The 23,151-nt window shown below is 41.2% G+C and overlaps 1 protein-coding gene across 1 annotated transcript in view; it reads left to right on the top strand.

The window, feature by feature from the left end:
• Positions 1-23,151, top strand: part of faf1 (Fas (TNFRSF6) associated factor 1) — a 57,950-nt gene that overhangs the window by 1,034 nt on the left and 33,765 nt on the right. Inside the window, 5 exon segments of the mRNA XM_077003910.1 lie at positions 750-818; positions 3,559-3,605; positions 11,155-11,411; positions 12,267-12,358; positions 12,464-12,555. Coding sequence (XP_076860025.1) covers positions 750-818; positions 3,559-3,605; positions 11,155-11,411; positions 12,267-12,358; positions 12,464-12,555 — 557 coding nt within the window.

The following is a 23,151-nucleotide window of genomic DNA, read 5'->3' on the forward strand; positions in this document are numbered from 1 at the left end:
TGTAAACATGAACATGTCTGGTTGTCTGTGGGTCAGTACTACATTCGCTAGCATAGCTGGCTAATAAAATAGGACTATGGCTATGACTGGACATTTTAGTTAGCTAGCTAGTGAGGCTGTTAAATCAAACGGGTTTTGCCTGTTTGTTTACTAATTTATAACATTTGGCCGGGTTATAAAATTTAAAATATTCGCTACATTCTTTAAATTTTCTTGTAATTGCCACATACGTTTATTACCGATTCTCTATTGACGAATTAAATACATGGTCGTGTTTTATTTTTGTAGTTGAACATTGTCTGTGTAAAGAAAGAGCAAACGTGTCTAAATAAACACATACACCTGCAGGGAGGTCGTTTGATATCTGACCTTCGTGTAACAGTCTTATGTATAACCTAGTTAGTTACTATTCAACATTTACAACAGTAGGTTTAAACGCTAATCATTTGTTGCTACTCAGCCGTTAATAACACATGTTGGGAATTGTTGCTTGGCGAGTATTCTTACATTCTTGCATTTATACAAATGCAATATGGTTATCAATTCGCTGATACGATGAACGTTTAATAGACGACACAGCTTTGCTTCTAAGATTGCGTTAAAATGCATTATGATCAGCGTTGCTGTTTGGTAACGGGGCGTCCCAACGCAAATCAGACTGATAGTGTGTTTGAGTGAAAGTGATGCACTCTGAACAGTCCTGTGATGACACATTCATTACTTGTGGGAAATCTCCCCTTTGGTTTTAGGCATGCACTGGGATTGACAACATTGCAGAAGCTATCACTCTTCTAGAACAGAACAACTGGGACTTGGTGGTAAGTCCTAGTGCTTTTGTGTTCTTGCAGACACAGCAAATCGGTGAATGTGTGGCTAATTGCAAATTGTTTAACAAGAGGTGGTTATTCTGCTTTCTCTTTGTGACCATTCATGTAAAGCACACGTGGACCTGTTGTGCTTTACAACACAAGATTGCTTTAGCACAGATCTTCTGATGCAGTGTTGACATTTGCACCAGCAAAAGTGCAGCCCCATAAACTGTGGTGGATATCAACAGATTAGTTCTTTTGTGATGGTGTGGCAATCTACACCATTCTCCTCCAACTCATTAACCCCAAACCATTGCTTTGCTAACTTCACCATTGTCATTCTAATCTGGCTTGCTGAAGTTAGTCAAAAGAAACCAGCAGAATTTTTCTTATACACTAAAATGATAGCAGACGTACCACAATACTGCAACCATTTTAGTGTTGGAAAACGAATGCTTAAAAATGTTGTAAGTTTAATAATGGGGTAGCAACATGTTGTGTTTATGTGGATGTATACATAAAGAAAAAGTCTCTGTGCAGTGAATCAAATAAAGATAGTTTGACACCAACACAGACAGCTATTGATATTGATCTGGAATTATTGTCATTACATCTATTTTAATAATTCCTTGGCATTTCAGTTTCCTCTTTTATGGGTTTTTTGAGTGTGATTTACATAATGAACTATGTATACTGTATAGCAAGTAACAAATCCAAACATTTTTCACTGCTTCTGCAAAGGTGGATAATTCGAAAAACGTCATAATCTAGAAACATTTTAATTGCACTTCAGATCAAGACCTGCACTACTGTTCTCAGTCTCTGATCAAGCACACTGTCATATTTTTAGCAGTTCCTTTGTGCTACACAATTTCCATATACTAGCTATTGTTTTTCACAATGCCGTTCACCAGATTTCATACTGCTATGACTGCAGTTGACTGATGTGAGCACAACATACCAAAAATAATGTTGTGCAGCTTCCCCACTAGTGCCTGTCTCCTCCATCCACTCTGCTGCAGTAGCATTAATCAACACGGGGGGCTCAGTAACCTGAAAGGCCACTGCTGCAGGGTGTCCCTCCCCATATATATTTATAGACTATAAAGAATGTGCAGCGTCAGTGCAAATCTAAAGTGACTGTTTCAGAGAGAGTAGAGAGTACCCCCCCCCCCCCCCCCCCCACACACACACACAACAATATACAGAATAAATAAATTTGCATTATTAAAACCAAAGTGGGGACATTTTTCTGTGTTCTGTATTCTCCATTTGTCTGCATTCCGCTAGCGTGACAGTGAGCAGGACCGTTCCCTGTGCAGTAGCTAGATGCACCTGTAAATGTGATGACTTGCTGTTCCTGTGTGCGGAGCAGGGCGTGCACTGAAGCACTGAACAGCATTGCTTTAGGTCTGGCACATGTGTGCACGCTCACACCAGGCATCTGAGTAAACCCTTACATTAGCGTCAGGATGGTTCTGATGCCTAAAGCCAGAGAATATGCTGGAAGTGGGGATCGGATGTTTTCAGAATTGTGTAGGTCTGCTGCTTGTCTGTGATTTGTGCTGTGCTGACTTCACAGCATGGGAATAAATGTGTAAAAATAAATGCATGAATAATTATTGCCCAATGAATAATTATCTGAGGACATTGCCTAGATGTTGGTTAATCTGATTCATTAGATTTTGTTTACTATACTCCAGTGTGCTTATTACGCATATTAAAAGGTTATTGAAATTGTAATTTTTCAGTAAAAAATTAAATGTGTAATGAACACTTTGGAACCATGGAAAGTATAGACTTAGGCTGCTTAAGAGGCAATAGAGCTCAGACTTTGGTGATGGGTTGAAACTTGTCAGGTGACTCTAAAAATGGAGTATTAGCAGACATTTTACAGTTAATATAAACAGTAGTTTAAAAAATACTGTTTTGAGATGTGCTTTTAGGCCCTGGTTGCGTTTGGATGCTCATCGAGTACACTGCCATATGCTAGGCTCAGGATTTTACACACACACACACACACACACACACACACACACACACACGCACACACGCAGATCGGAGGGCATCATGGGGCATTCCAGGCCTGAAAGGGAAGGAAACGTGTAACCCACGTTGCAGCATTCCTCTCATGTGTAATGTGTGTTCCTGAATGGATGCTTGACAGACTGATAGTTGTTCATTATTTATCAAGCACTTCTTTTGTTTGCTGTCACCCCGTAGTCCTCATCAGTTGGGAAAGGCTGCAGTGTGTTAGCCCCCATCCCCCCCCCCCCCCCTCCCCCCCGTGTTCAGCTCAATGGGGTATTGTAAATGTAACTGTCATTCGTTGCGTTATCATTTACTTTTGATGTACACCGTTAGCATGCCAGACTCTAGTCTTGACCTTTTCCTTCTCGGTTTTTCCTGGTGGTGATTGTTCCGCCGTTTGGGCATTTGGTTTAGTCTGCATAGTGAAGCTGGTCATGTGATGAAGGAACTTGGCACAGTATTGTTAGGTGATCAGTATAAGTGATTAGTGCTTTCAGTGATTGGTGTCCTGTGAGTGGTTGTGCAGTTGTGGTGCCCACAAAACCCCTCTGTATTTGCACTCAACTGGCGATGCCGTAGTAGTAGTAGTTTGATTTCTCATGTTATTTTTCATTCAGAAACACAATTTTTTTAGTAGACTTGTGCATATTATTTGTGTATGTCATTTTTGTAACATGCAGTGGTTGTTAAAAAAAATTTTTGTTCATTTTTACTACAGGCAGCCATCAATGGCGTGATCCCACAAGAAAACGGCATCTTGCAAAGGTACGTTGGACAGTCATAACGTTTCCTTGAGTAATGAACCTGGTCTCCAAACAGCACACACTTCTGCTGTGGTTAATAAAGAAATGACTCTTGTGCTTTGTGTCTAATCCCCTCTTAATGAAGTCCGTGTCGTGGTTGTTCATCCTTCGCTGGATGTCAGAGGAACACCCTGTTGGTTTCTTTACCAAACGCTGGTGCTCACAGAAGTGCCCGTGCTGGCTGGGAAAAGGGTTGGGGGGGGGGGGGGGGCAGTTTGCATCCGCGCTTACTTCGCAGAGTGATGGAGCAGTTGTGGGGTGTAATAGTGCGAGATCATGGTAGGTATTTCAGATAAATGTGTGCAAGGCTAGACGGAGGAGAATCTCATGGCTGGAAAGCAGCTGTGTAGGAAATGAGTGTGAAGTATAAGCTGGTGAACATGTCAACTCGTTTCCTTCCCAAAGCCCAGTGGTGATTAATTGCTTAAGAAAACATTTTTGAATGTAACAGCCAGATTTGCTGTGGACATTGTTTCTCAATGTGGTGGTTAGTTGATAACCCTGTTAATGCGGGAAAATGACTGACAAAGCAGCAAGATTTTTACAGGACTTTGAACAGATGTAGCCATCAGGGGTTTAATGGCGCACGCGATGCTGTGTCAGACCTGTATTCCTTCACTCCGAATATCCAGTTCTGAAGAACGTGCTGTGAACCCTTTTGTCTCGACTTTTGTAAGCACAGCTCTAAAAATGTGACCTGATCTTCAAATCCTGATGCATAATATTTTAACTTTTTTAACAAGGTGATGCATAATATTTTACAGGGTCAATTAAACAGATGCTTTCTGTATCTGCTAGGGGTGTGTTTAAAAAAACGATTTTTCGATTCAAATCGATCTTCATTTGAAAGATTCGATATCGATTTATTAAACCTGAGATCGATCTTTAGAATTGGCCAATTTTCCCCGCATATGCGTACCGTTTTAACGTCTCGCGTTTTATCTCGCGTGACGTGCTTTAATTCCAACTTGTTTAGGTGTATGAACCCTGCAAATATGACTTTGTTCATTGTGCTGAAGCACGGCGCGCGCGAAGATACAAAATTTGAGAGGTGCACGACCTCGCGAATCGACAGCGCATGGGCAGAGCCATCGCGATTACGTCGTTTCGGGGCGCGGACCATCACGCAAGTTTACAGTTGACAACTCTTCTCTTTTATTTTAACATTAACCCATTTCAACCCATCAGTCGACCAAAAAAAAATTCATTAATTATAAGCCTCTAAAAATGTTACTGGGTACTTTCCCAATACTATATAAGGATATATTGAAATATTACAGTGTTTCAATTAAATGTGGGCAGTATCAAATTTTTTTGAGTAAATTGTCACATGACCAGAGCAGTTTCCTGGTTGCATCTTGAGAAGAGGATGGCTGCCTCAAAGCTCCCAAATAAAAGGATAGTAAAGTATGTTGAAATAAACATAGAAAAAATGTTTTTGTACACATGCTCTCGAAGTTGTTTAGGTATGATGTATGCATTTACAATTAGTCAAATGTCTTTGGCGTGTTTGCAGAATGAGTAAACATATAAGCAGTCACAATTGTGACCGGTGGGATAGAAAGTTGTATCTAGGTGCACACATACTAAATATACAAAATTCTTCAGGATGACTAAGTGAAGTCCTTGACATGTAGATGATGGCCCAGACAAACATGCAACATTGCAATCATACCTCAAAATAAGAAAGATGCTTTTATAAGTGATGGTTCAGATATGGTTCAGACTACCAGGGAGAGATGGGCCATTTGCCAGCCAGAATTTAAAATGCTGAACTGTTGGAGACAGATGATGATGACCGGAATAAAATTTACTGTGAACTCCCCCTCCCCTCACCCCCACCCCAACCAGCCCCCCATTACAAAATATCACCTTTGAAAATTAGAGTACAGAGCCTTTAGAAAACGTTCCAGGCAACCACAAGAGCCAACCTCTTCTTCACCACTGTTTACTGTTAAACGGCCAAGATCTTCTAGCCACCCAATAGATAAGATCAAAGAGCCTCCAACATCCTCATGTCACAAGACTGGCCAGTCTGAGAGACCTCCAAGATATCCTAGATGTCAGAACAGGTCTAAAGACACCCCAAGGTCTTCTGAATTCCAGAATGGAGTCTGAGGAACCTTCAAGGTCATCTAGTAACCAGAGGGGTCAGCCCGAAGGGGTATGGGCACAGCCTGAGGTGGTAAAAAATAGTCAAAGTCAAATTTATTTATATAGCGCTTTTCACAACACATGTTGTCACAAAGCAGCTTTACAATTGTATGGGTCCAGATCCCTAATGAGCAAGCCAAAGGAATACAAAGTATACAGCCCCAATGCTGCTGAATGTGTCAAACAGAGCTGTCCTGATCCAATGAATGCAATGAGAGATCAATGTTGAAATTTTCAAACTCTACTCTACCCAGACCAAGGCCAGGCCACTGAATATGAATATGGAAGAGCTCCCTACATTCTATGGGATTTTACTGGAATCCGGATACAGTAAAATACACAGTTCCAAGAAGGCGTATGCACTGGTCATTTGATGATGTACAAAATGAAAGCATTTCAAATGCAATGCGGAGGAATTGATTTGATGAGATCATGGCCTCTCTACATTTTGTTGACAACACCAAGATCACAGTGGACTCATTTTTCGAAGTCAGACCCATCTTCACTGAGCTCAACACGTCATACAAAGTCATGCCATATCCAGAATGGCTGGCTGTGTATGAAAGCATGATACGATATTATGGCCATCGTGGATGCAAGCAGTTTATCAGAGGCAAACCAATCCGTTTTTGTTATAAAATCTTGAGCCTTGCCTCACACAAACGGTACATGCATCATATGAAGCCATATGGGGGACGCTTCACGCTCATCCCACAGACCAGATTAGGTCAGGGGCCTCAAGATTCAACATCACAATCAGGTCCAAGAAGTGGTGGTGGCCCATTTTTGCATGGTCTCTCAACAGTGCACTTGTGAATAGTCATTACTTTTATAGAGATGTTATGGGAGGGACCATTGATCTGCTCACCATCACACGAGTAGTGGCACAAACCTTTCATTGAGAATACGCATATCATAAATAAAACCATTTAAAACCACACTTTTTCATCTACTTTTCTCATTTTTTTGGAGGAAATAATTCTTGATTATTTCAAAGGGTTGCTAATAACACATGATTTTCATATTTGCATGTCTGGGAAAAATTTGGGCATAAATGGGTTAATACAAGCGAATTCACTCAACAGAAGTAAATAGCTGAATTCTCTCTATCACTCTCGCTCCTTGCGCTCTCCCACTCACACACACACACTTAAAGAAACAGTAACCCAATAATCCCATTATCATTACAATATTAAAAAAGAATGTAACTTGTTCACAGTATAAACACTAATATCTTAATACATTTTAATAAAGTTTGAGTGTTCCTTGTATCATTACAACATTTCACATTCAAACTACACTTTTTATTGTAACTGAAATTTCTCTACAAGAATCGATATTGAATCGAATCGAAAATCGAATTGAATCGGGACCTTGTGAATCGGAATCTAATCGAACTGGGAAATCAGTGGTGATACCCACCTCTAGTATCTGCTGAAAAAGCCCCAGATAAAGACTAGATATCCCATTCATCTAAATAAATTAATTTTGGTTTGTTTCCTTTGGTTATTCTAAAATATGGAATTTTCTTGTTGCTGATTTATAGTTGTGATTGGATAGTTTGTGTATTTGTGTATTTCAGGACACCCCTTCCCCATATTTAAATGCATAGACAGCTCTCAAATTCTCTTGCTGAATATTGACATTTATTAATGGTAATCCATCCAGGCCCGGAGACAGCCTGCACCATACTTCACAGTGGGGATAAGGTTTCATGTGGGATCACTTTAAACTAAGCATGTACACATCCACACTACACATTTATCGGAACATCGAACTTTGGTATTTGTTTGCAGGCATTTGCTCCTAGAACATGGTTTCAGTGCTCCCTGTGGTCTTTAGCAGACTACAGCAGAGCAGGAAGGCGTGGTGAACACAGGTGTTGTCGAACAGACGCCTGCAGATCTGTAAGTGGCGGCCCTGGGTTTGGGCGTCTGCGTAGTCCTCCGTCGCTGATCATGATGCCTATTGGTGGGGAGAGAAGTAGTGCAGATGGGTGGGTGGAGTCTCGGAGCTGTAGAAATGTGTTTGTTGCTTTGTGTTTCCAGTTAATCAACTTATCAAAGAACACTTTAGAAAATATGTCTTTGATTGGGTAATATTGCACTTGAGTAGATTCAGTTGTGGAGGCATAGTCCCCCAAAAAGGCTGCTGTTTTATGTTGGTAGGGGCAGCTCAAACTTGGAACGTGAGTTCACATTTGTCTGTAATAATTGTCCTTGTAAGAGGTGTACATACATTTTTCAAGAATGACCATGGTTTGAAATGTTTTATAAACATAATAACATGGATACCTGAATTCATGCAGAGTTCCAGAAAATGTTAAAATCTGTTTACTAATATATCATTTAAATTTCAAACGGTTCTGCACTCATTTCTCCTTTTTCAGGATGACTGTTGAGGTTGAACCACAAGCTTTTCGAGGTGTTGTCACCAAATTGACAATGCTATGCTTAATTTGCATATGGTAGAAGACTCGTCTGTCCTGTGCTGGGCCCACAGAGGTCTGGCTCCGTCTTGGGCAACGGGGGAGAAGAAACCTCACCAACACCTGAATTTGGAAATGTTGCTAACCATTTTGCATCCAAGCATTTGGTTTTGCATGGCCTACTGGACTGCATGCACATTCCTCTGCAGTTTTGTTTCAGAGAGAAATGAACAGGAGAAACAAATAACAGGAATCGAAACTGTTGCCGACCAAGGCAGCCTGTGTGAGGGCATTGTGTCCCCGCACCGTGTTTCTCTCCAACGGTCAGAAAGTGTCTGAGCCGTAAGGGCGGACGCATTCAAGCGCCTCACGCTCCGCAGGACGGTTTATTCCGTGCGTGCGCGTGAGCCAAGTGCAAACGCCTCGGGGCTCGGCAGCACGTTTTCCTCCAAGGCCCGTAATTATGAATGGGCTCTGGCAGCACGGCCTCCAGCCGTTCGTGGAGTGCCCCCGCCCAGCCTCCGGACGCCAGCTGGCTCCAGGCACCGAGTTGTGGGGCCTGTGCTACTCTCTGCCAAACGCTGGGTGGGTGGAGGCTGCCATCTAGGTGCACACAATGGAACGACCGTTTCTGAATTCCTTTTTAAAAAAAGGGAAGGGGGGGGGGTGTAGGAGTGGGTGGAGGCGCAGGGGGGAAAGTTTAAATAGAATCTTTGATAAGCCAAGCGTCCGAATGAGGGGCAGTTGGAGATCGTTTGCGGATCACAAAGTTGTTTATTGATTGGGGGGGGGCAAGCCTTGGGATGCAAGGTGTGTGTGGCCGTTATTGATGATGAGGCTGGGTGACTGGCGTGAGTTCTACAGAGATGGCGGAAGGAGCCTCGTTGAAGATCTCTTACCACAAGCCGAATAATGGAAAGACTGTGAAGTCTGCTGGGGTGCCCTTTGCTCGTGTTGTTAGCGGAGAATAAAGTGATGTAGTCACGCGGTTTTTGCATTGAGATTTGCTTTGTTTAGTGTACAATTCCAAGGAGCTGGATAAACTTCTTTAGGTGAAGATCGGTGCTTTAGGAAGCAGAGCTCAACTGCACATATGACTCAACAGCAGGCCTTTTGTGCCACCTTCACATTGAAAATAATAAAGTCCTTTGCATCATGTTTAATTCCATTGTTCTTCGCCCAGAGAAAATAAAAACATAGCCTGTTCTCTCTTGTGGAGAATTTTCATCGCTTTATTTGAAGACGTAAATTACAGTATTAGATCTGGTATTAGATGTAATACAAAGCATGGGGGCAGCATTAACCTCATGCTTACATCATTCTCAGGCATTGGCCCAGGTTTACTGGTAGGTTTAATTACTGTGAGCTCACAGGTCACTTAACGCTGTTTTTGTTACGGTATTGGTAAATGGGTTTGTGCATGTGTAGCTCCATGTGATGGGGTGTGATGGGGCTTTTAAAAGTTGCTACATGCAGACCATGGCAGAAGGTCTTTCACGTGACTCTGGTAATGATGGGGTTAAAAACACACACCTTTTGGTTTACAGTTAGGATGCACTTGGAAATGGCCTTGGGAAGTACTCTCATATTCATGGCAGGAGTATACTTTATAAATGTCCGTTTAAGAATCCTTTTTGTTTGTTCTCCCTTTTACATCGTGTTCTTCAAAAAGGTTTGTGCCCCTGCTCCTCGACACAGTGACCAGTGAAAAGTGGTTGTGTTGTGAGTATACGTTGGGTGATGTCAGCGGTGTATCATATTTTTTCCACAGAGTGGGTGTACATGTTTGTGTCCTGCCTGCCCCGGGACCCTAACGTCTTTAACCTTTTGGTATTATAATAAGGTGGAATAAATCGGGGCTTTGTGCGCCGTCCCTGGCACGCTGCTCTCTCTCTGAGCGCGATATGTGCTGACCCTGGAGGAGAAGAGAGAGCCTTTTGTCCCGGCCGCTGCCACAGAAAAGACATTATTTACTGCCACGGGGGGGACGGGGGCTTGGGGGAATTTGACCATCCGCCGCCCAGAGTGAGAGAGAGGGAGAGCGAGACAGAAAAAAGCTGTTTTGTGTCCCCAAGCCATAGCAGTATGAAAAGAAAGAAGTTAAAGAGAAGGAGAGGGAGAGGTTCCTCTATGCAAGACAGTCGAGTATCTGTTGGGCCCAGCGCATATTATCCCCGCGGTAACGCTTGTTTACATTGACTCGGATACTGTTTGGATTGCCGCGCTGCCGCCATTGTGGGTCACGCTGAAAGGGGGAGGTTGCTTCCTCCCTCCCAGTACCTCTCCACTGGTGTCCGTGTTTCCCTACTAATGACAAACGCTGGGAGAACCGGGAAGACCTCTTGGTACTATTTAGTCTTTTTAGATATTTGTAGTTTGGAGAGAAACCTTCAGTGTATCAGTTGGGCTGAGGATGTATAGAAGCATTTTCAACCTTTTCATTTAAACCAGAATGCACTACTGGCCAATTAAAATGGCTTCACCACTTCACCACAACTGACTGACAGCCTGTTATATTGTTATATTGCCCGTTGATAAGAAATCTGTGTTTCTGCACAGTATGGTAAAACGAACGTTGGTACAAAGCCAGTTGAAGCCCCACCCCTGAAAACACCACCACAAACACCACAGACGGACCCCCAGCCTTACAGTGCAGTAAACCCATTGGGAGCTTTAAGTGGGAACGCGTGTTAGCTAAATCACAACAGCTGAAGCCGCAGCAGAGGTAGCAAGGATATGTTTATGTTGGTACCAAAGAGCCATTTACAAGGAAGTAATTTACAGCCGCTCTTAAACTGTATTTCCTGTTTGTTGTGCTAATGAATGTCTGCTATATTTAACTTGCCACGATCACCTGAAGCGTTCGACTGAATGAATGGGTCCGGTGGATGTCTCACGCCCCGCCCCCTCTCCTCTCCCCCACCTACAGCAGCAGCAGTTTTACCAGCGAGGGCTCCCAGACGGGCCCGCCCCCGGCGCCGGTGGCCACGCCCCCTCCCCCGCCTTCCTCCGTCGCGTCGACGTCCATGTCTCCTTCGTCCTCCTCCTCTTCCTCCTCCTCCTCGGCCTTCTGCCCCGTGCTGCCGGCACGCCACATCGTGGAGAGGCAGCCCCGCATGCTTAACTTCCACGTGGAGTATCGCACGCGCTCCGTGGAGGTGGTCCTGGAAGAGGCCAGCGCTGTGGGTGAGTGGCACACGTGACCGCTCAGATGGTGCCTGGTGCACACACTCACGCATACAGTAATGAAAATGTGTGCCCAGCAAGGGAGCAATCTGATACAGCAGCACATCAACATTAGAGGTTTTACACTGCAGAGATGCCTGTATTGATGGCTTTAAAATTTTTAAGTAGTATTTATAGATATCCTATTGTCTTTGCTTTCTGCAACATGTAGTTATAGTGGCTTTTATGTTTTCTAAAACAGTTCTCATTTATGGATATGGCTCACTATACAATGCAGTAGCGTGAGGAACTATCTGTACAGATCACATATATACACATTCACACTGTGCAGCTGGAGCAGATTCCCCTCTGCACACCGTGCTCTCCCCTCACTACTTCCCCTCATCCCACCTGACACTTCTTCTCTCGCCCGTCAGGTCTGCTGCCTTCCTGTGACATGCTCATTTATTTCTGAGAAATCAATGAAATACATGTGGTTTTTCTGAGTGTGCAAGAATGTGCTTGTGTGTGTGTCTGCGTGTGAGCATGCGGCTGTGTGTCTTAAGTGCAAGCACTTCAGAAGATTCCATGCATTCCGTCCCACTAAATTACTCAGAACTGCTCTGATGAATGCTTCATTCAAAGTGGAATTATATATGTGAACTGAAAACAGTGCTAAACACAAGTTAAAAGGTTCTGTTATAAAACCCTGCAACAGTGTGTGGCGATTACTTATTGGGTGGACTGAAATGGTTTAAGGATGAAAAGACAGTGGTGAAAAATTCATCTGACTTCCAAGGTTGATACTGCCCTCTCCTGGTGACACTGTGAATCAATCTCACTATAATTTGTAATCACTGTCTTCTCTCTCTGCAGGAGACATCAAACAGATACTAGAGACAGAGCTTCAGGTGCCTGTATCGAAAATGCAGTTAAAAGGGTGGAAGAGCGGAGATGTGTCTGACAGTGTGAGTGTTTCTTTATTGCAAACTCATTTGTTGTCAGGTTGCCGTTTCAGAAATGTAAAGGTCCTGTGTTCTAGTCTCTGATTAAGCTCGGCTTTGTCGTTTCAGACGTTGCTGAGGAGTTTACATCTGCCCAAAAACACCAGCCTGTATGTGCTCACCCCAGACATTGCGCCCCCTGCTGGCACCAGCCTGAGCAGGTGAGTCTCCGTTTCTCTCTGTTTACCTCCACATTACTATAAACAACTGAAACGATCCCATGTCGGGGCTCAGCGCAGTTACCATGTCCACGGGAGTGAGCACACAGGGAAAGGGATGTCTCATTTTTGCTCTTCTGTGACTTTGGGGCAATAGATAAATAGGGGCGGTGATACGGAAATGATCACGCACAAAATTAATAATATGGATGTGAAATGATAACAGGAGAACTTGTTTCTCAGAGCTGGACTGTCCTTGATAGAACAAATATTAATTCAAAATATAAAAGAGGAAGTTAGTAATTTTGCTTAGAAATCTAGAACTAGAAATCTGTTGGTTAGAAATCTAGAACTTAAACTGAACTGGCTTTAAAGTTGATTAGACAAATTATTCTCATTGTGTGCTCTTCAGTGAGGTCTGCTGGTCAAACCTGTAGTTTCTTGTCTTGGCGAGCATCATATCTGCAGAGCTGGCTCATCTGGTTTTGTGCAGTTGGTGTTCTGCCATCACTTAGCCATGATGTGAAACGTATTATCAGGAATGTAAAAGGAAATGTCATTCGGCTCAAAAAGATCAGCATGTGAACAAAGCACTGGGGTGTTAAAATAAACTTTTAGAACTTGGTGTGGTGCTTGAATAAAATGTGTTTTGGATAACAAAATGAATTTTGAACTTTGGGCTAGATGTCTGTGGGGAATGGTTTTCTAATGAGTTGGTTGAATGTGGCTTTCCAGCCAACTCGCTGTGACCTCAACCTGGGAACCTAAAAGCTAATTCATGCTTCTGCCTGGAAAGTTCATGTTTTTCCTAAAGCGGACATGTACATGATCTGCATGGTTTCCGTGTTGCCTGTTAAGGTGGGGGGGGATCAGTAGTGTGGGGTGAAAGTGCACATTTCAGTGTCTGTTCAGCAAATCTGCAGCATGCTTCCAGAACATAGTCATAGTAATGGTGGGAAGAATATTATGGGTCCTTACTATCTCATGCATTCTTGCATGGGCTTGGGAGCCTTTTGGAACCATGTGTAAGCCAACCAAACACCTAGGGATCTCTAATCTTTTTTTTTTTATATATAAATAGTCTAATTTTGGTTTTCTGGTCACACCATATACATATTCAGGCTTTTTCCTGTGAATACCATTCTAGTATTTACTAATAATAATAATAATAATAAATTTTATTTAAAAGCGCCTTTCAAGTGACCCAAGGACACTGTACAATAGATAATAATAAAAATAAAATAAAATAAAAAAGGTAAGTGCACAAACAACTTAAAATGACCATAAAGACAGATACATAGTATCATCCATATGCTAGTTTAAAAAGATGAGTTTTGAGACTGGTTTTAAAAACATCTAAAGATGAACAAGCTCACAGTGCATCGGGAAGACTATTCCACAACTTTGGACCCGCAACACAAAATGCTCTATTTCCAATGGTGCTTAGCTTAATATGTGGGACCTCGAGCAAATGGAGGCTTGAGGAGCGAAGAGTACGCACAGGAGAGTATAGTTGCAATAGACTACTTAGGTAAGAAGGGGCAAGGTCGTGCTAGGATTTAAACACCAACATAAGCAATTTGTACTGTGTTCTGTACTTTACTGGAAGCCAATGAAGACGACTTAGGACTGGAGTAATATGCTCCCAAGATTTTGTATGGGTCAGCACCCTAGCAGCAGAATTCTGCACATATTGCAACCTGCTCAAAGCCCAAGCAGGGAGGCCACACAACAGAGCATTGCAGTAGTCAAGTCTGGAAGTAACAAATGCATGGACTATAGTCTCGGCGGCAGTGAGAGAGAGGAGAGGGCGAATCCTAGAGATATTTTTGAGATGGAAGAAAGCTGCCCTACATGTGTTGTTGATATGTGAGTCAAACGATAGTGTGGAATCAAAGATTACTCCGAGATTTCTCACTAGTGTTGAGGTAGAGACAACAAAACCAGTGATACAAACAGTAGTGTCACTAAGCCTCCTGACAGTAGCAGGAGAAGCAATTATGATGGCTTCAGATTTGTTATTATTTAAGCTCAGGAAGTTCTCAGTCATCCAAGCCCTCACATCAGTTAGGCATTTCAGCAAGGCACCAGGTGGCAAGCTATGGGATGGTTTTGAACAAATATATATTTGGACATCATCAGCAAAACAGTGAAACTGCAGCCCATGATGTCTAATGATGTCACCAAGAGGAAGGATATAGAAAATAAATTACCTACTAAATTAGTTTATTTCACCAGAATACATCCCTTTCAGATTTCAAATGGGTGCTGCTTATGCCGGTTAAAGCTTGCATAAGATTTACACAGAACAGAGAACCAGGGCTGGACTGGTAATCTGGTGTACCGGTCATTTGCCCGGTGGGCCGACAGTCCTCAGGGACCGATGGTTTTTATTATTTTTTTTTCCCCTTCCTTTTTCTAAGAGAAAACACAATTTAGAGGGGGCGGCCCATTGGCCCATCTTCAATATAGACAGTGGACTGAACTAATCAGGATATAGGACGAAAGTGGCCCCACCCTTTCTCTGCGTGGTCCGCTGTAACTCCCGCTACGTTCAACGTTGAGCGCATTGTTAAAGGAGAGGCAGCACGGAGCAACAGAAGTGGCAGAAAGGGGGTGCGGAGAAGTTACACTAGAAGAAATTGAAGAGTCTCAATGTAGATGCTACAAAATGTGTAAAAATCACAGACATGTTCGCTGCTGTAGCCTCCGTGTCCTCTGTAGGTGAAGACAGCAGCAGCAGACAGGGAGAGCAGCAGCCAGAGATGCAGGCTTGTGAAAGAGAAACCGAGGGACAGACTGAGCGGGAAAGTGTAGTACGTAAGCAGATAGTAATGGTAGGATAACACAGGAACTTTATAACATGAGAATGATGAGCAGTGGCGATTATTTAGTATCAATATTAATTGGTATTTGCATACTTCCCATAATCTAGCAGCCACGCATGCGTATTCAGATAAAATAGCAAAAGGTCAAGACTGAGAAGTGTTGGATGAGCAGCAAGTGTCCACTTTAGGTTATCATAGCATTTTAGATATTTAGGTTAAAGGTGTGTTGAAAGGCTGCATAGTAGTTTGAATTTGTAGCCTCTATGCTGTGGTTCAACATGTTTTAAAAAACACTCAAACAAGTGAAATTACAGATTTTAAAACTTATAAATGATAAATAAAAGCTTTACAATTTCAGCATGATTATTATAGTAAGTGTAAAAAAATATAAAAGTAATATTAGTTAAAGATATGCCCACACTGAGTAAAACAGTGTCAAATGCTTTAAAGACATATTTGCGTTGCATGAATTCATAAAGCAGCTTTGTTTGTAGCTGGATAAATTCAGAAAGTACATATTAGAGATGATTTCAATAAAATCATAAAAGTGATTGTGATATAATGCTAAGATTGAATTGAACTTTAACCAGTAATAAAAAATAAAAAAAAATTCCACGTCGTATCCCACATACATAAATTACAAGTCGGTTGTGCTCCGCTAATTATGAGGGGCCGGTCTAAAAATGCCAGGGCCAATTTTTTGTCCAGCCCTGCAGAGAACTAATGCATTTCCCACATTACCCTGCATTTTTTGCTTTCTCATGGTCTTCAATTCAGCCTAGTTTTGTAGCAAGCAAAATCCAAAGCCATATGTGTACTATAATTTGCATCCTTAAGATGTTATTCTAATGGTGCATGCATAGCTTTGCTGTCAAACTGAAACATCGGTTGTTTGACTACAATTGCATATGCGGATCCATATACTGTTACGATTTACAGTTGTGATCAAATTTATTCAACCCCCACTGAAATAAAGTGTTTTGGCCAGTTTGACATTGATTTTGATCATTTCAGTCATCTTATTTACAATTATATCAAAGAGGCACTTATAAATTAGACAAACATAACATAATATTTATGATGGAATAACCACAAATGTCTTTACTGTGCTCACATCATTATCAGTTTTATTCAACCCCCTAGTGACATTATTTTTTAGTACTTAGTACAACATCCTTTTCCAGTTATGACAGCTTTCAAGCGTGAAGCATAGCTTGACACAAGTGTCTTGCAGCGACCTATGGGTATCTTAGCCCATTCTTCATGGGCAAAAGCCTCCAGTTCAGTCACATTCTTAGGCTTGCGCACTGCAACTGCCTTCTTTAGGTCCCACCAGAGGTTCTCAATTGGATTTAAGTCTGGTGATTGCGATGGCCACTCTAGAATGTTCCAGCCTTTCATGTTCAACCATGCTCTAGTGGACTTGGATGTGTGCTTCGGATCATTGTCCTGTTGGAAGGTCCAACGTCTCCCAAGCCGCAGGTTTGTGACTGACTCCATCACATTTTCCTCCAAGATCTCCTGGTACTGAAGGGAATTCATGGTACCCTGCACACGTTGAAGCTTTCCTGTACCATTAGAAGCAAAAACAGCCCCAAAGCATAATTGACCCCCCGCCATGCTTCACAGTAGGCAAGGTGTTCTTTTGTTCATAAGCCTGGTTCTTCCTTCTCCAAACATAGCGCTGGTCCATTGTCCCAAACAGTTCTAATTTAGTTTCATCTGACCACAGTACACTGTTCCAAAACCTTTGTGGCTTGTCCACATGACTTTTGGCATACTGTAGTCGACTTTTCTTGTTCTTTGGAGTCAGCAAGGGGGTGCGTCTGGGCGTTCTGGCATGGAGGTCTTCGTTATGCAGTGCGCGCCTTATTGTCTGAGCTGAAACTTCAGTGCCCACATCTGACAGGTCTTTTTTCAGTTCCTTAGCAGTCACGCGGGGATTTTTCTCCACACTACGCTTCAGGTAGCGCACAGCAGTCGCGGTCAGGATCTTCTTTCTGCCACGACCAGGTAACGTTTCCACTGTGCCCTTTAACTTGAACTTGCGAATGATACTTCCGATAGTGTCTCTTGGAATATTTAACAACTTCGCAATCTTTTTATATCCATTGCCATTCTTGTGAAGAGCAATAACCTCTTCTCTTGTCTTCTGGGACCATTCTCTTGCCTTCACCATGCTTGGAAACACACCAGTAGATGTCTAGAAGGAGCTGAGTATCACAGTCCTTTTAAATCTGCCTAATTGGTGCTTATCATGCTTGATTGCTGCTCGTTGACATCCACAGATGTTTTCAATACCTGATGGAAAACACTGGAATGAACCTCTGTTCTTAGGAGTGGTAGTCGTAAAGGGGTTGAATAATTGTGTCAATGAAGAAATCACAAAAAGGCCATTTAATACTTTATGACAAAAAAAATTGATGCTATCTTAGTTGCATTTAGTTCTTTAACAAGTCCTTGTAAGATTTCATTATGAACACAATTACAAATGTGCACTGAATTCCATAAAACCCTTTGCAGCATTGGGGGTTGAATAAATTTGATCACAACTGTAAGTAGTGGGTTCTGTGCACACCTAAATCTGATTTTATAGATCTCAAGCAAATTAGGACATACTCGGAGATACGGAGATTGCATCTTGTAAAATGTAGTCCCCGATTGCCAGCATTTATGGCGTCAATACCATCAATGGATACCTCACCTTTTTGGAGCAGATAGAGCATGATGCTTGAAACAGCAAGGACACTAGTTTGATTCTCAGAGAGCACATGTTCTGCTATATATGTGGAATGTTCTGGATAAGAGCATCTGCCAAATGCCCTAAAGGTAAATGTAAACAGACATGGGCAGATGTATTACTGACATTCTCTATGCCGGTATATTTATCAGCTCTGTGAGTCTGTGCCAATGAGTTGTCGATAAAGAGTGCTTATTGGAATACCATGCCCACATGTTTATGAATGTGTGTTTGTGTTGTGTGTGTGTGTGTCTGTCTCCCTTGTGTCTTTAAACCTTGACTTGGTTTTAATCTGTTAGTGCGCAAGATATGATTCCAACCAATAGCATGAATAAGAAATTACTAATGAGTGAAGCACATTTTCCTAAATGTTCTATTATGGTTTATTAGAAAACTTCCTTTTTTTCCAAGCTACTGCACTGCTTTTTTGGTTGGAGGACGAGTCTGAAGAGCACACTGGATCTACCTAACACAAGGTGGCAGTGCATGCTCATGGTTTTAATTTTATCGTTCTTTTTAATGGAACGCATGGGATGTGATTTTGACTACAGTTTCTACTATCCTCTTAAACAGGTGATGGAGCTTTTTGTATTTTATGACGAAGAGCACGGGCAAGACAAACTCTATTGGTTTCATAAGATAAATATGTAATAAGAATGAATGAATGTTCTTTCATAATAATATTGCATAATGTCCGTGTATTGCAATACCTGAAATACAAGGGAAAAAAGTATTTTTAAATGAGTAATTTCCCAATAGTTATCAGCTCGTTTATCACACACCCATGGTCGGCTTCTGACTGTGCAAAAACTTGATCATAGTGGCTGAACATACAATTGATTTATATCTACAAAGGGGACATGACAGAACCAACAGACTTTCTAAGGTCGCTTTTCTGGGTCTGTTTGTTCTTTGATAAACGTATCTATATAAATGAGAACATATTGGCCTTTGCCATTTTGGTGCCGCAGTTGGCGTTAGTGTGCCGATAAGCCCTATAAATAAATCACATTCTCTTTTTTGCATCAACTGACGTTTTTTTGGTGACTCAGAGGTCATATCCCCCTTCCCCCGTATTTTACTTAAAAATGCACTATTATTCAAGAAAATAAAGTGGGTAACTGTCCGCAGTTAACAAGTTAAATTTGGACGTTTTGTACTCTACATTCACAAGATTGGGTTTTTAATTTTATTTATTTTTTTTATTTGACCTTTATTTAACCAGGCAAATCTTTAAGAACAACTTCTTATTTGCAATGGCAGCCTGGCAAGAGGCACAGCCTCTTGAAGAACTTACAACACAAACAGACAACACTACAAAACATTATAAAATGTCTAGACACTACAGTTACAACATTCAGTAAGAACATTCACGATAACCTTTTTAAAAGTGGACATGGATATAAAAGTAGTAATCTGTAACGTTTTTTTGCAGGGAATTCCAGTCTCTGGCAGCCGCAGATGAAATGACGATGAACCAAATACTATGTTTGTTTTGGGGATTTCCAGTGTGATGAGTTGAGCCGAACGAGTATTATAAGCAGTGGACGACAATTTTAATAAGTTACATAGATAGGGAGGTGACAAACCAAGGAGGGTCTTATAAATAAACTTATACCAGTGAGTGGTACGACGGATGTGTAATGATGGCCAATTTAAAGATGCATAAAGGGAACAATGATGAGTTTTAAAAGGTGCATTTATGGCAAATCGAATAGCAGAATGATAAAGAACATCTAGTTTTTGAAGATTTTTGCTAGCAGACTTGTATATGATATCACCATAATCAAACATGGGCAGGATAGTCATTTGCACTAATGTCACTTTGGCTGAGCGGGTTAAACAAGAACGCATTCTGTAAAGGAGACCAATTTTAGACCTAATTTTTGACTCTATCATTTGCCACACATATTACTAAATTAGAGTGCTATCTAACCAAATGCCTAGGTATTTATATTCTGTGACCTGGCATATTTTCGTGCCCTCACAAGTTATGTTTTGGTCTGGTAGAGAAGCAGATTGCTTCCTACTAAACCACATGAACTTGGTTTTATTTATGTTAATCTGTAACTGTAAAGTAGAAAAAAACTGTTGTATACTAAAAAAGCTTTTTTGTAGTGTATTGGTTACGGTCTCTGGAGATGGACCTATTGCGTAAAGACCCGTGTCATCAGCATAAAGGTGGATCCATGCATCTTTGGTGATGGAAGCAATGTCATTCAGATAAATAGAAAATAATGTAGGGCCAAGAATTGAACCCCGAGTAACACCCTTGAACACACCCAACAACTCAGACAACAAGTTGTCAGATTTAACATGCTGTACTCGGTCTGTAAGATAGCTAGAAAACCATGCTAAAGAGTGTTCTGTGAAACCAATGCAGCCCAACTTATCTAGAAGAATTGAGTGACTGACACTATCAAAAGCTTTTGCCAAGTCTATAAAAACTGCTGCGCAATACTGTTGTTTATCTAAAGCAGAGATAATATCATTGAGAATTTTAAGCGTGGCGGAGACACAGCCGTTACCTGATCTAAAACCTGACTGAAACTCCGACAGAGAATATTATTAGTCTCCAGATATTTGATCAATTGTCTGGTAACAAGCCTCTCCAACACCTTTGATAAGCACGGTAATATAGAGCAGTATATATTATGAGTTTATATATTATTATTAGTATAATATATAGTATTTGTAATAATAAGTAATAGTAATTGGTAATAATTAGTAATAATAGTATTATTATATATTATTATTGGGTGCAGTATTATGAGTTTGTCCACAAGCTCCCCCTCTTCGTGAAATATATTGCAAAAGTCATATTAACACCAGTACACACGAAAATGCTGTTCGCGATTCCTAAGTTTCTTCCTCACGCCGTAACCGTAAGAAAGGATCATGGTGATTTTAAATATAGCACAAGTACCCACTGTTTTAGGACCTGCTGGTCGTAATGGGCTACCTTCCCTTTGGAGTCATGTCACAGCTCACATGCTGCCCACTCTCACCAAACTTCATTTTTCAGCTGCTTCTCTGTGGGAGACCCACAGCCCCCTGAAACCCCACCCCCACCTCGTCCTGATTGGTCAGCTCATTAAAAAGCCTAATAGTTGTCAACTTCCAACAACCCGGAAGTTGTCATTTGATGCCTTTCTGCATGTTGCACTTTTCCCAACGCGGCACCCAAAAGCGGTTACAGTGATTGCAGCGCCTTTAAAAGACTTCGTAGCCGCCTCTACAGCAGTGGACATACAGACTGTCGTGCACAGTTCGCTAGCGGCTTGTCAGACAACTGACGCGTTCGTCCCCTAGCCAGTTTCTCATCATAAGTCCACATATTTATCCAGACCATTCTGAACACACCATTAGTCCTGGTGCGTTAACACACAATAACCCGTGAGATCCCGTCGTGCCCTATTCGTGCCCTATGCTCATATCCTGTAATGTGGTAACGTAACAACATGCTCATATTGCGCCAGGACACAGATCTGTTATGTACTATTTACTATGTGGTTTGTTTAGCTGACACGTTTTGTCACTTATTTATAGCTTACGTAACCGATGCAATGAGGGGGTAAAATTTTTAAGTAAAAATATTGTATAAATCACCTTTCGTTTTTTTTTTAGGTACCTGAGCATCTGTTTCTTATATGGAAAACGAATTCATGACCAGTATACGTGTTGATTTTATATATAATATTATATATATCAGGGTTGCCAACTCTCACGCAATGAGCGTGAGATGCACGCATTTGACTGTCTTCACACACTCACACGCTATACATCCGATTTCTCACGCTGAAAAAAATCTAGTTTATTTATCTCCGATCTACATCTATGATTCAATGAGTTACTAGTTCGCCAACCACCGGCGATCGATCGATCGCGATATAATACTTATATTTGGGATATTTTACATCCCCCCGCTAACAATTTACACAAATAACACTACACTATATATATTATATATTCCCTACACTGGAAATATATATATGGCATATATAATATATATGGCGCTCCCTACACTGCTTTTCCAGGATGATCAGGAACAGCAGTGTTGCTTTGGGTTTTCACACATCACTATCACTGGTGGGTTGCAAGTAGTTCACTACTGTGTGTGTGTGTATACATACAAACATACGTGTGTCGTGATTTGAAATTATTATTTATACATTCTATACAGTCTTTGTCTTCTTACTGTTACTGATCATTTCCCAAGTGTTCCTAAGTGCACTACGTATTTTAAATGTTCATAGCTAATTGCTAAATTCATCAGCTTATAAATCTTAATAATGCTATGCTGCTCAATTTCATTCTCAATAATCATTCTTTTGCTGTCTTAAAACAATTGCAGTCTTTACTAACTCCTAAGTCTAATCACCAACTCGTACTCACCTACAGCGAGTTTAGAACGCTGCTGCAAGGGTTCTGACCCGCAGGAGAAAGAGAGATCATATTACACCTGCACTCCACTCTAGGGCTGCCACAAACGATTATTTTTATAGTCGACTAATCACCGATTAATTTTTATGATTAGTCGACTAATCGGATCGTGCGTTAATTGAATATAAAACATACAGCTTATCACACTAGAATGCAACTGCTATTATATAATCATTAGATTTCAGCTAAAAATAAAAACAATTAAGATCATAGTTCATTAAACCTTTAATGAAATATGCAACTTGTTGCAACAATTATTAAAATAAGTCTAAGGCACTGGCTTAAACAACGCAAAAATAAATACATTAATAAAGAATTTTTTTTTAGGTTTTTCTTTCTTTCATTTGTCTCTGGCATCAAACGTAGCTACATATAAATCAAATTAGGTAGGTACCTGAAACTAAGGAATTATTCACAAAAATAAAGTTTTGGTCTCACTGACGTTACAAAAAACACACGAATGCGTGCTAAGGCTAATGAAACAAATCGCCATCACTAATGTTAACTTTTACAGTTACCACGATAAGTAAGTATAAAGTTAACGCTCTGTTTACGGTAACGTTAGCAGCTAACTAGCGATTTAGATTA

The sequence above is a fragment of the Brachyhypopomus gauderio genome, chromosome 4 (assembly GCF_052324685.1).
Source record: "Brachyhypopomus gauderio isolate BG-103 chromosome 4, BGAUD_0.2, whole genome shotgun sequence".
Lineage (NCBI taxonomy): Eukaryota > Metazoa > Chordata > Actinopteri > Gymnotiformes > Hypopomidae > Brachyhypopomus > Brachyhypopomus gauderio.